The sequence below is a fragment of the Adiantum capillus-veneris genome, chromosome 23, assembly GCF_014529385.1.
Source record: "Adiantum capillus-veneris isolate H3 chromosome 23, ASM1452938v2, whole genome shotgun sequence".
NCBI classification, from domain to species: Eukaryota; Viridiplantae; Streptophyta; class Polypodiopsida; order Polypodiales; family Pteridaceae; genus Adiantum; species Adiantum capillus-veneris.
This window is the reverse complement of record NC_140953.1, coordinates 33,285,814-33,299,479: the sequence shown is the minus strand read 5'-3', so window position 1 is coordinate 33,299,479 and position 13,666 is coordinate 33,285,814. Positions and strand designations below refer to the sequence as shown.

General features: G+C 42.1%; 1 protein-coding gene across 1 annotated transcript; it reads left to right on the top strand.

The window, feature by feature from the left end:
* Positions 1–2,505: 2,505 nt before the first annotated feature.
* Positions 2,506–4,401, top strand: LOC147427615 (uncharacterized). The gene is made up of 3 exons (XM_086496598.1): positions 2,506–2,646; positions 3,182–3,246; positions 3,315–4,401. The coding sequence occupies exons 1-3, from the start codon at positions 2,521–2,523 to the stop codon at positions 4,177–4,179; spliced, it is 1,056 nt and encodes a 351-aa protein (XP_086352724.1). The 5' UTR covers positions 2,506–2,520; the 3' UTR covers positions 4,180–4,401.
* The last annotated feature ends 9,265 nt before the right edge of the window (positions 4,402–13,666 follow it).

Below are 13,666 nucleotides of genomic sequence, written 5' to 3'. Positions count from 1 at the left end.
TGTGCCAAATTTGTGGCAGCATTCACAAATAAAGACCAGGTATGGGCTATTATGACAAAGGACATGATGGAAAAGTCAAAATTATGCTCTCAAGGTGGCCACTAGAAAGAGATTGAGATGCAGGACCAAGGATGTTTACCACACTTTAATGGTTTTGACGGATTGATTTTCTTCCCTTAACAAGTAGTGGGAAAAGCATTGGTTGGAATCAAGATGGGTGTTGATAGCGAATAACATTTGGTGCCCACAATGGCCGCATGGAATGAATATTATTTCATGGAAGGTACTATGGGGGGCCTTGCCAGTTGGCATGAAGGTTCTAGCCAAAGGTATTGGTCTAGATAGATGCTCGAGATGCAAAACGGCTACTGAGGACCTCCCTCACTTACATCCCTCACTTCATGAGCTTGTGTTGAAGGACCCCTACCCTATCTTGGAGGAGGTCAGGCTTAAGAGCATTATAATAGATGAGGGTTTAACTTTGACAGCACACCAATTCTTAAATTTTTGGGTATTTGGGAAGATTTCTAAATGCATCCAAAAGACCTTGAAGATAGGGTTGTTCAAGAATGATCTTTTCTTAGGAGGAAAGATGATGAAAGGTCAAGCGTTGCTTATTTGTATGCAAATTGTTAGATTTTGTTACTTTAAGCAAGTCTGGAAGGCCAGGAATTGTCGGGTTTCGAGAATGTCCTTGCAACAACTAGATTCATGGGGATTATAAAAGAAAGAAGGGAACTGATTGTTGCCATTGGTAAACGGAAGAACTCTGAAGAGTGATATAGGGCAATGGGAGCCGTAATGACTGACTTGTGTTAATTGGGTTGTGGTCCATCTTTGTCTAGGGCCTTGTAGCTCTTTGATGTATTGTGTGATCCCTCAAGGCTCGTCAATGAGCTTGAGGTTGCTTTGTACATTTCTTTTGGAGTAATTTAGGGTAAAGAAGCTGGTTTAGAGACCCCCAAATTTGGACAAGGAATTGCGAGCACTTTCTTGAATCGTTTATAGCTTGGAGAGGCTCAATCGAAAGCACTGCGCAAGATGTATTTGCAACAAAATTACCATCGCGATCGCCTGTCGAAAAAAGAAGATCGAACAGGTTTTCGTATTCGCATGTAATAAAAATGCATGCTAGTGGGAAAACTATCGAGGGGTTTTTAGAAACAAATGCTTCAACAAGGCTTGAACGTGTGATTGAACGAGGAAGATGTTATTTGGCTGCAATAACCACGCAATCACCCACATCACAATGTCTTTGAAATGGAGCAGTTTGGTTATATTTTTTTTGGGGGAAGAATGGTCCCTTAAAAGAGGCCCGTCTTTTAATTGGGACACTTTCCCCAATACATCCACTCATAATTGTAAGTTTGCCAAAAAAAAAAGTTGATGTAGGGTACAATGGGGGGCTAGCTATGGGATGGCTGCCATGGGGTAGACAGGCGGAGCCCAAATAAACATATACAAGGAGGACAATTTGTGGAGCAGCAAGCCGTGAGAGGAACCCTAGTTAGTGCACTTGAGAGCTGCAAAAGGTTCGTGGCCGTCGGAGATAAAGGCTTGATTTTTGCTATTAGTTTTGTCTTATAAATGGGTCATTGCATTTGTGCACTTTAACATACACGGGATTGTGAAAAGTGCCATCAATCTTCTCATGTGAAGGGTCATTTGCACCAAGACTTATGTTCGATCTTAATCACAGCTATGCATTGTGCCTCTCCATGCCCAAAATAGAGCAACATACACAAAATTCGTCGGGCCCTGTCTTAAAGGTCGTAAATATGGCCCCTTACTGTAGGTATCCTTTGCTTTTTACAAAACTTCATCCTTGGTCGATTTGGGGTGGAAAGAATCTTCTCAGTGGACTACATAAGGAGTCGTGTTAGATTTTTGGTGCAATTGTGGACCATTGGATAAAACTTGAGGATTAGTGCCACATGACAAGAAACTTTCTCTTTTAATATTTTCTCTAGGTCTTTGTGATAGGTGTTGACATTTGTGTGCCCCCCTCTCTCTCTCTCTCTCTCTCTCTCTCTCTCTCTCTCTAGAGAAGGCCATTGAATATTGGTTTAGTGGTTATTTTTTATGCTTTTGAAATATATTGTAATCTAAATAAGTCATTGTTACACTTCTTTCATAAAAGTGTAAAACTCTATTGTGACAAAAAAATATAAATGCTAGTGTCAATTTCTAATTTTTCCACTCACAAAGAACCCTCTTATTATTAAATTCCTCTCAATAGCATTCATTAGCATTAAGTTGGGCATAGCCTAGAGAACTTTCACATTGTTATTGAAAGCACCCCCATTAGTCCATTTTATTATGAGGGCTGCAAATCAGTCATTACCATAAATCTAGGGAAGCCAATTGTTTCCAACGTTGGACTCTGGAGGCTTGGACGGTCCCGATCAGCTTCGTGATCTTGGGCCGTTGATCCCCAAGGGACACCGTCACACCCAAAGTCGGAGATGGTGACGTGGATTATTATGCAGGCTACCAAAGCCATATTTTAAATGTGAAAGAATGAAAAGTGGAGCGAGACGACGACTCAGTCGGAGCTATGGCGCAGGAACACACGAGCACTTTTTGAAAATCAGAAGAAGCGGAGAAGACCTACTCGCCTTCTATGGTACCGCACTGCATCGCAAGGTTTTTCTCTTTTCTCTTCATGCTGGGTCAAATCCATGCCCACTCAAAACCCCCCCAATGCTTAGCTGTTCTCTCAATTTTCGGTTGTGGGTTCTTGTGCTTTACCTGCCCTCTTTCCCGCTTGCATCTGCTGCGCCCCCTCCCCCTCCACCTCCATCTCCTCTCGCTCTTGTGATTTGGGTCTTCGTCCCCCCTTCTTTACACAGAAAACAGTAACGCTTACGCGGACACACACACACACACAAGCATTTGGACTTCCTGCGTACAGCTATTTCGCCCTCCTTTTCTGTGCGGCATAAGCTCAAAGGTTCAGCTCCCCAGCCACTTCCTTTTTGTGTTGGGTCTTCCTCCTCACGTCTCCATTATATACACACACTGCTTCTCTCTCTCTCTCTCTCTCTCTCTCTCTCTCTCTCTCTCTCTCTCTCTCTCTCTCTCACTCACACACACACACACACACACACACACACATCAGACACCAATTCGACTTAGTGAAGGAGCATTCACTTCTTCTGAGCTTTCAACATGATGCCAGATGCTTTGCCCTCTTGTTTTCGAGACCGTGGATCGCATGCGTCGCCAGCTTCTGCCAATCACAATGTGAGTAGTGGCAAACCATCACAGAGTAGTGCCAAATCAGTTCAAAACCGTGTTACATGCCTTTACAGGACAACAATCTGCGGACATTCGCGCCCAGTGTCCGTCACATGGTGCAAAAGCCTCATGGGACAGGGCCTAAGTGTTAGCTTCGACTACCCAGCTTGCAGACACAGATGCAGTGTAGACATGAAGCCCTGGCTTTTCTGGAAAAAGCAAGGGTCCAAGAGCTTTGTCCTGGAGGACAAAAAAAAGATCGAAATGTTTTGGGATCTGTCAGCAGCCAAATACACATGCGGTCCAGAGCCCCGTGAGAGCTTTTATGTCGTGATTGCCTGCAACAATGAGGTAATTTTGCTGCTTGGAGACATGTGCAAAGAGGCTCTCAAGAAGTTCGACGCACACGCACCTCCCTCGGATGTTGCATTGCTGTCTAGAAAGGAACATGTCTATGGAAAGCAGCTCTATACAACCAAAGCTCAGCTTTGTGAACAGGGGCGCACACACGACATAGCCATAGAATGTCATGTAGCGTCAGAGAAGGATGCCTCCCGGCTTTCAGTAAGGGTAGATAAGCAGGTAGTAATTCATGTGACAAGTCTCATGTGGAAATTCAGGGGCAATCAAAAGATACAGGTAGACGGCATTACCATCGACGTCTTTTGGGATGTGCACAATTGGTTGTTCAAGGCAGAGGAGGGGCATGCAGTGTTCATGTTCAATAGATGTGCGGCGGAGGGGAAGCCACGGAGTGGCGAACTGGCATTACCATCCTCCTTTCATCAGCATTGGCCCGTAAGCTTCTTGACAAACAAACCACATTGCGTTCCCGATGGCTTATGGGCATCGGTGCTACAATGGCCAACTGGTAGCAACACTCAAGAGAAGGAGCAGAGCTTCTCTTTAACTTTGTATGCTTGGAACAATGAACATTGATTAGTTCCTTTGTGCCATGCATCTATTCTTTAACTACTTTGCAGCTACACTGAGGAGGCTAATTCAGTCTTACCAATGTGGCTTTGCTTGTAGTAAGGTTGCCATAATGAGATTATTGATTCAACTGCTTTTCCAAGTTGTAATTTTCATCCAAAGACAAAATGATAATCAGCACTTTGGGGACAAACACTTAAGGGATTTAAGATGATGTATGTTGGACTACCAAGCGTACACTTGAAATCCTTGTCAAGACATGTTCCTCCATGCCAAGGCATGTATGTCTCTGCGTGAAATTGCGGATTTTGATTAGAATCTCTTCTTCCTCAAGAGATTAAGCCTGTAGCAATATATGCCAGCTTTTGATAGTGAGCGTGGGGGCCTAATTAATGTCCCTCTATGTGGAAAAAAGATATGTTGGCATTATCTTTGCCATGTGCCAGTAATCAACGAGCTTTATCCAACGGCCCACAAATTGCTCCCGGAAGTTCGACACTTTACTAAGGTCTTATGTAGGCCAAAAACTTAACAAGATTGGGCATATTGTTTTTGAAAAAAAAAAGGAAATGTATTAAAGAAAAGAATTGGCATATTTGGTGTGCATTGACAAAGCTTTAGAAATTGATGTGTAGTAGTTGTAGTTTTTTCTATAAATTTCAAATTAGGAGGTGTTCTGGATGAATTTGAGGCTGGATATAATCAACTATATGTACAATTCAAACATGTAGTAGGTTTTTAATCTTGGACTAGCATTTCGAATCCAAATAGACTACTCTCTCACGGATGCCTCAAGAATGGCAGTAAAACAAGGTGATTGTTGAAGGAAGTCACATGAGGCCCTTAAATAAAGGGACGCATGCAGAGACTATAAAAGGCTTACTTTCTTCCTTCTCATCTAAGAAAGTATGACCTATGCACTGTGAAACTATGCAATGTCACAGGAAACAAACTATTTAGAAAGTAGAGACAGACAACATACGATAATGAATGAGACCGGAGTCAATATACAATCCATGGAGGTAGGGGAGAGAGAAACGTTTTAGAGACATCATCGAGAGTAAGGTAGAATCTAACCAACAATCATGACAGCAAGAGATAACAACTGGCAATTCAAAAAAGATTGGATAGAATTGCCATTTAAGGGAACCAAAGGAAGAGAGGCAAGAGAAGCCATTGCATAGACAAAGCGAGAACTAGAGGGCTAAACTAATACAGAGTGACTATGAGGATTAGAAAAGCTTGGTGGAAACGGAAAGCCGATGCAACTGGATGCTAGTGAAAGGTATGTGCAAACTAGTGATATCTAAGTGTGATAGGGCTTGAGGCGAGAGCCATTGACTAATGGAAGGATAGGGTGTGCAATTGGACAGCTCCTTGAGGAAGAATGTTGGTCAACAAAAACAGCCCTTGCCAGACTAGAAGCAGCTTTTTTGCTTTGTTTAGATACTTTGATATAAAAGAAAGAGGGAGCCTTTGCCAAACCTCCTTGTCTTCAAATGATGATTGTGCCAATCTTTTCTTCTTTGTTGCTCGATGTCCAAGGCCTTTGCTGCTAATAGCCACTCCAATCTGGTGAGCCGACTTGCCATTGCAGAGTGTTGGCCTCTAGGCAAGTCTACTTTGTTGCTGTGACCTGAGGCGCGAGCCAAAATGAAATTCACTGAAATGGTGAGTGTTGAGTGGTGACTTTAAAAGCAGTCCTATCTGCCTAGGTGGCGCCCAAGACTACGGTTGGCCAGGACGTTGGGTGATGGTGGTGACATGTTTTGTGAAGCAAGGACAGAAGGACCTTGTTAATGCTTTCAGCGTGGCCATTGGCCCGAGGATAGTAGGATCAGGACTTCCTGTGGAAGATTTTTGTACCTATCAAAAAGGTTGGCCAACAGCTCATTTACAAAGTGGGTTCCTTTATCACTAGTGATCTCTAAAGGGCAGCCAAACCTGCAAAAGATGTGTTCAAAAATAAACTTTGCAATTGTGGTTGAGGTGCAGTCAAGAGCTGCCACCACCTATGTCCATTCCGTAGCATAGATTGTGGCAACTTTGTCCATTCGGTAGCATAAGCTGTGGCTATCAGAAGATACCTTTCATTCCCTGGTTGGCCAACCAGATTGATTGGCCCAACAAAATCTATATCCCACCTTTCAAATGGTAACCATGCCAAAGATATCTGCAAGGCATGGTTAGCTTGACGAGTTGGTTTGGGAGTGCCCCTTTGGCAAGGATCACAAGGCCGAGCATATTGCATTGCATCTCTAAACATGTACGACCACTACAATCTAGTGTGTAAAATGCGATGGCCGGTTATGTGCCATGGGTAGTGGCCACCTGTAATACCAGAGTGAGCATCTTCCAAAATGGCTTGGACTTCATGTGGCATGATGTAATGGAAATGGCCTATGAACTTTGAGAGTAGCGGAATTAGGAAATTAGGTGAAGCACTTTTGTGAGATTACTTTGTGAGCATAGCGGGTGAACTTAATTGATGGTATAAACATAAACATGGTACTTAGTTAACTTGGCATGAACAATACTTTTGCAAGAGAGAGAGTTTAGAGGACATGACAATAGTTGAGGACCGGATTCATATGGAGCCTGTCCCCCCTCCAATAGGCATTTCTATTATAGTTTCTCCCATCAAGAGAGACTTGCAATACAATCTTTGTTCTCCTTGTGACTTAGGTAATGCAATGACGATGGAAAGCTTCATGCATCACAAGCATTAACTATCCCAAGCCTCAGTCCCAAGGCCTCAAACACCTTCGAAGGTGGATAGGGAAGAGGAAGAAGAAACATTCCATAGGAGAAAGAAATAGTTCATCACTTATCATCACTCTTCTTGCTAGCATACATAATATCATAGTAATGAAGATGGCAAGATTAAGCATTGAAGCATGGCCCTTGGTTGGATTTGCATTCCATAGCCAAGAGTGTTGGTGTAGGCTCTCACTTCTCACAAGCTTGGAGAAGGAGGTGGAGTTCCTCAACTTTCACCAAGTAAGAATGAACCCACAAAATGAGTGTGTGTATGTGTGTGGTGTATATCCCCCCAGCACCCCCCTTGCTTGCTTGGGGCGAGTTGTAGCTTTTACAAGCTCATTGGACCCCTCTCCTCCCTAGCCAATCACATGCAGCATGCATTCAAGTACATGGGTAGTATTTGGACAAGTGTCCTCCTTAACCCTTAGAGAGAGAGAGAGAGAGCTTGAAAATATCTAGATGTTTATTGGATGGAACTAGAAGCTCATTGGACCCCTCTGTAGCCCAACCAATAGCATTCAAGCACACCATGCGGTTAAGCATAGGGAGAGTCTAACATGTGTCCCATGTGCCCTTTGAGAAAAGGGGTGCCCTTTGGGTGAGTGGAAGGTTAAGTCAAATATTTCCCTAACTTTGGGACTTTCATGCATAGGAAGCTTCTCAAGCACCTTCCTCATTAAGTTTGTAGGGTCTCTTTTTTACTCAAGCACTTTACCCCCCATGCAGGGAAGCTTCTCAAGCACCTTCCTCATTAAGTTTGTAAGGTCTCTTTTTGACTCAAGCACCTTACCCCCCATGCATGGGAAGCTTCTCAAGCACCTTCCTCATTAAGTATGACAAGCACCTCAAAGTACCTTAGTCATCAAGCATGAGAAGCACCTCACGCACCTTAGTCATCAAGCACGCACCGTAGTCATCAAGCACGACAAGCACCTTAGTCATCAAGCACCTCAAGCTTAGGCCGGGTTCCCACCTCAAGCTTTGGCTAAGGTCAAAGGACTTTTAACACTAACCATTGGAGTTCTTTAATGAAGCTAACCCTAAGGTCTTTTATGCTACATTAGTTAACCTTTCTCTTTGACAGACCATTTTGGACCCCTTTACCATTGGCCCCGTGTTGAGATAGATCCATAAGCACATGTCTATGTTCTAACCCTTGTTCCCGTTTATTATCCCACATTAAATAATCAGTTTAATATGAGAAAATAATTTGGGTTGGTTAGATATTAGATTTAATGACATTACCTCTCTCTTGAAATCATAGTCATCCTCGACTATGAGGTAAAAGAGATGAAGCCATAGTCATTAGTCAATTTGTCTTAGCGGGTAGAGGGTCCCTTTTTACCCTACGACATCATTCCAAGATGGATGAATAATCCATTTGGTGCTTGGGAGACATAGCTGCCGCAAGTATGTCTGCTCTTTAGTCCATTTCATCCTCCCAAGTAGAGTGACAAATTATACATGGTGTTTGAGAGACGTTGTCATCCCAAACATGATTCTTAGTATGCATACTACTTAAATTTGTGCACAATAAAGAGAGAATTAGTCTTATAAGACAAAAACATTGATCATTTTAAAAAAAACATGTACATTTGCTTACTATGATGTAGCATTGTAAGCATTGACAAGGTTTATACTATCCTTAAGCTGGATTCCTTACATCCATCTAGCATCTTCAAAAGGATAATTTTTGAACTTAATAAGATACCGTTGGATAATCTTACCATGTCGTAGTACCTTGTCTTCATGCTGAAGGATAGCTTCGGGTTGTAGCACATCTTCTTGGTCTTGGATTTCGGGAGGGTCTTCAATAATCGGTTCATTTGAAGGCTCTCCTTTGTAGGGCTTGAGTAGGCTCACATGAAAGCATTGTGTATGAGCCAATGGTTAAGCAACTTAAGTTGATAAGCCACCTCATTCATTGGCTTCAAAATTTTAAAAGGACCATAGTATTTTTTTGCTAGTTTAGCATACTACTTTTGATGGCCCGTAGGATTTTTGCCCGTCGTTTGCCTCAATTGAGTCTTAGGAAACTTAAGTAAGACCCAATCATTTTCTTTGAACGTTAAGGCCCTTCTGTGCTTGTTAGCAACAGCTTTTTGCCTTAGCTGGGAGATGGATATAGCCTCCTTAATCTTCTGAAAAGATGCTTGCAGGTCACGGCTATACTCATCGGCAGCGAAAATCTTCCCATGTACTTTAAGTAGCAAGGTACTTTTAGGTCTTCCCTCTATGATTTCAAAAGGTGCATTTCCTGTAGAAGTATGGAGAGTATTATTATATGCATACTCTACAAGAGGTAAGTACTTTTCCCATTGTGAGAGTTGATCTACTTCTGTAACATAGGTCTTTAGTAGATCAAGAATCGTAAGATTGGATATCTCACTTTGGCCATCCGTTTGTGGGTGATAAGTCGAAGAGAAATTCAATCTTGTACCTGGATTTTCGAAGAGAAATTACAGGTCATTCTAGGATCTCTATCTGACATGATGGATGTTGGAAATCCATGGTGCTTGAAAATCTGGGATATCAAGAGAGTTGCCACTTCGTGTGCCTTAATAGTCTTCTTGACAGGAATAAAGTGCTTGCTAAACCTGTCGACTATTGTCCATATTCCCGTATTCCCATGGATAGAATTGGGTAATCCAAAAATAAAATCCATGGATATACTCTCCCATGGTGAATTAGGGATTGGCAATGGGGCTGGAGTAATCCAGGTTGTTTCCCTCTATCATACTTGGTCTTTTGGCATACCACACATTTTGAAACATACTCTTGTATGTCCACTTTCATGGTAGGCCAATAAAAGTACGTCTCTACTCTTCAAAGAGTAGGTTGAATGCCTCTATGCCCCGCATAGGGAGGAGCATGGGATTCATACATGACTTTCTCAAGAAGGGAGTGGATAACACATAGCCTATTGCCATGGACAAGATAACCATCCTGCAAGGTGAATGGTTTATCTTTTTGCCCCAAATCAAGGGCTGACATTATGTCTTTAAAGTTAGGGTCAGTAGCATACTCATCTATCATAGAAGATAGATCATTGTGAGTTGCTATTGACACAGCATTGACTTTTGATCGTCGTGAAAGTGCATCAGCCACTTGATTGTGCTTACTAGCAATGTAAGCAATGTGGAAATTAAATTGAGAAAGAAAATTTGCCCACCTAATTTGTTTGTTGGAAAGCTTTGTTTGTGTCATGAATACTTGAGACTTTGATGATCTGTTCGTAAAATGAATGGAGTCCACAATAGATAGTACTTCCATGTGTCTAGGGCATGTAGGACAGCTAACAACTCTTTCTCATAAATGCCTAAGACCCGTTCATCCGTGTTGAGCCTTCAGCTCTCATATGCTATGGCATGCCCTTCTTGAAGCAAGACTGCTCCAAGGCAATCACCACAAGCATCACATTGGACCTCAAATGGCTTTGAGAGATCCGGAAGCATAAGGACTGGTTGGGAGTTAAGCTTCTCTTTGATTTTGTCAAAAGCACTTTGCTCCTTAGCAGTCCATGAATACTTAACGTTTTTCTTTGTTAAGTCATGTAATGGTCCTGCTATTTGAGAGAATTTTGTTATGAAGCGTCTATAGTATGCACACATACCAATAAAGCTTCTTAGCTCATGTAGATTCCTTGGATTAGGCCATGCTTTTATTACCTCCAACTTTGATGGATCCATACGGATACCATCTTGAGAGATAATATGACCTAAGTATTGAATCTCTTGAAGGAAAAATTCGCTTTTCTTTTGATGATTGAGAAAAAGCTTAATCTCCCTTAATGCTTGAAAAATCACTTGGAGATGTTGCTTGTGTTCCTCCAAGGAATTGGAGTAGATGATGATATCATCAAAGAACACTCCAGTGAATTTGCGGTAGGGTCTAAAAAATTTCTCCATTAATCGATTGAATGTAGCTGGTGCATTAGTCAAGCCAAAAGGCATGACTAGATATTCATAAAGGCCAAACGTTGTACGAAATGCGGTCTTTAGGATATCTTCATTCACTATCCTTATTTGATGGTAGCCACTTTTAAGGTCAATCCTACTGAAATAGGTAGAGCCTTGTAGCTTATCAAACAGATCTTCTACCCGAGGTACGGGAAATATGTTTTTGATAGTGATATGGTTTAGTGCGGGATAGTCCACACACATGCGGTATGTACCATCTCTCTTTTACACTAAAAGGATTGGAGAACAAAAGGGAGAGGAGCTAGGCCTTGCCACCCCTTTGTCTACCAATTCTTGTACTTGTCTCATGATTTCCTCTTGTTGAGCTTGTGAAACTCGATAAGGAGGTTTGTTAGGCGGTGAGCTTTTTAATAGGAGTTCGATTCAATGGTCATCATCCCCTCGTTTTGGAGGTAAGTCCGTAGGGATATCATTGATGAACACATCTTGGAATCCTTTTAGAAAGTTAAACAACTCTAACTCTTCTAGATTCCTACCAGTCACCTTCGATGAAACATTTGGGCCTTTTAGGAACTCTTTGACAAAAATCATGTACACAAAAACTGAGCTCTTCATTGATTTATCAAGGGCAAGAAGATTTACAAGTGGTATAGTATGACCAAACTCATTAGCATATATATACATATTCTTTCCCCTGTAGGGTGAAGTAGATTCTCCTTTCAGGGAACTTCATGCTGGTAGCCATGCAGTTGAACCATGGTCCCTAGGATAGTATCCTCATTTTGGAAAGGAGAGATAAATAAGTCTTCTTTGTCAACATAGCTTTGGACATAAAGCCTCAACTTCCCAATCAAGGGAGTAACGGAGGCTTGTTGTCCCTTGAAAGCGGCATTGGTAGTTACAACATCTCCCATCTCAAAGCTTGAATGCCCAACTTGGTGGCCAACTCCGTTAATATGAAATTGTGAGTAGAACCAGGGTCAAACAAGATGAAGGCATCATGCTACCTTACCTTCCCCAAGCATAGGAGAGAGGTGATCCTTTGCAATGAGCATCCTCTTTTGGAGCTTCGATAGTGGAAGCTCTAGGAGTCTCATTGCGAGCATTTCTGGAGCAAGAACGATAACCATGTCCTTGCTCCCCACACTTAAAACATTTGTGATCCTTACGAAAAGTTTCAAGCTCTTCAGGAGAGAGTTTATTTTTACCTTTGTAAACTCCTTTCTCCTTTGACCGATGGTTCTTGCTGTTGTTGGAATGGCCTTGGGAAGAATTTTGGGCATTAAGTTTTTCCTTTGCATTACTTTTGTCTTTATTTTCCATGGGCTTGACATTCCGTCTAACCCCTTGTTGGAAATTGATGCGTGAAGCAACCCTGGTTTGGTGGATTACTTTGCTGATAGAACCAGGCCGTTGAGAGTTGACATACTCTACCATCTCTTCAGGTAATCCCGCACAGAATTGTGGTTTTTCTCAACCAAGTCTATCTTTTGAAAGACAATAGCCTTGGGATGTAAATCTCAAAACTTGTCTACATATTTGTGGACATTAGGAAAAGTTTGGACTCAAAAATGGGCCTTGTAAGAATTGTTGATGTTGCATAGCTTTCAAAAAGTGGGGATCGGTAAATTTTTTGCAAATAAGATCCAAACTTGTCGGAGGTTGGATATTTAGAATCTACTCTTCAAATGCTATCTATTGATATATAGCATGCATGTATCGGACATTGCCTTCATGTAGATCTAGAAAAAGGTGATTTTAGATTACCGTAACGGTAACAAAACCTGGCTGATTGAAAAAAAAATGGGATAACTTTCATAGAAGTCATCCAAACTTTTCGGACCTTGGCTCTTTAGAATCCATTTTTCAAGAACTTTCCAATGATAGGTCATATCATGGGGTTCTAAGCAATATTTAGAGGGGTTTACCGGGTTGCTTTCTTTTGTACACCTTTGATGATGTGGAACTCTTAAAAGGCCCAAAAATGAGTTCAAAATTTTCCTAATGTAGACTCATGAGAGAGAAGCCTCAAACTCCGCCATTCGGTGAGCACTTTGTCCTTTGCATTGCTTGCAAGGAATTGCTTCATGATGGATAACTCGTAGAGTTTTCCATGTCTTTGGGGCTTTGCCATTTCCACGAAGGCTAGCCCACCATTGACGAGCCGATTTTTTGAAGTGCATAGCTACATGGTGTAGCTTGGAGGACTCCTTGAAGCCCTCGTCTCCAAAGGCCGCATCAAATTGTTGGATGAAGGTCAATACTTTGTCGGTAGCACCAAAGGTGCCATCATAGGTGAGAAAAGAGATACTCTTTCCTCCCTCTTTGAACTTCTTGAGCTTTTGGGACCTTCGCCATGCATGGTAAGTTTTGTGATGTCCTCTCCTCTTATATTCTCTACGAGAATAACTATTGCTTTCGTCGAAAGAGGAGGAAGGAGAAGAGGATGACCTCTTTCTTGCCTTTTTCTTCCTTTGTTTCCTCTCTTCCCTTTTGAAGTGATGAGGAGAAGGACTATGGGTTAACCATTTCCTCTTGGGAGGAGTTGGCGATAGTCTAGATCGCCGTCTTCATGGAGCCACATCTTTAGAGGAACTTAGGGATTCACTTCTTTCTCCTTCTTTGGATTCGTCCTCTCTTATGGGAGAGAGTCTTCTTTTGGGAGTCTCATCAAGAGACCTCCTAAACTCTCTCTCCTCTTGGAGAGGAAGGGAAATCCCATAAGCACGAAGTTGTTGGATAACTTCAGCTTGCAAAGTAGGATTGTCCATAGCTTGTTGCAACCTAGTGACAAGATAATTAACAAACAT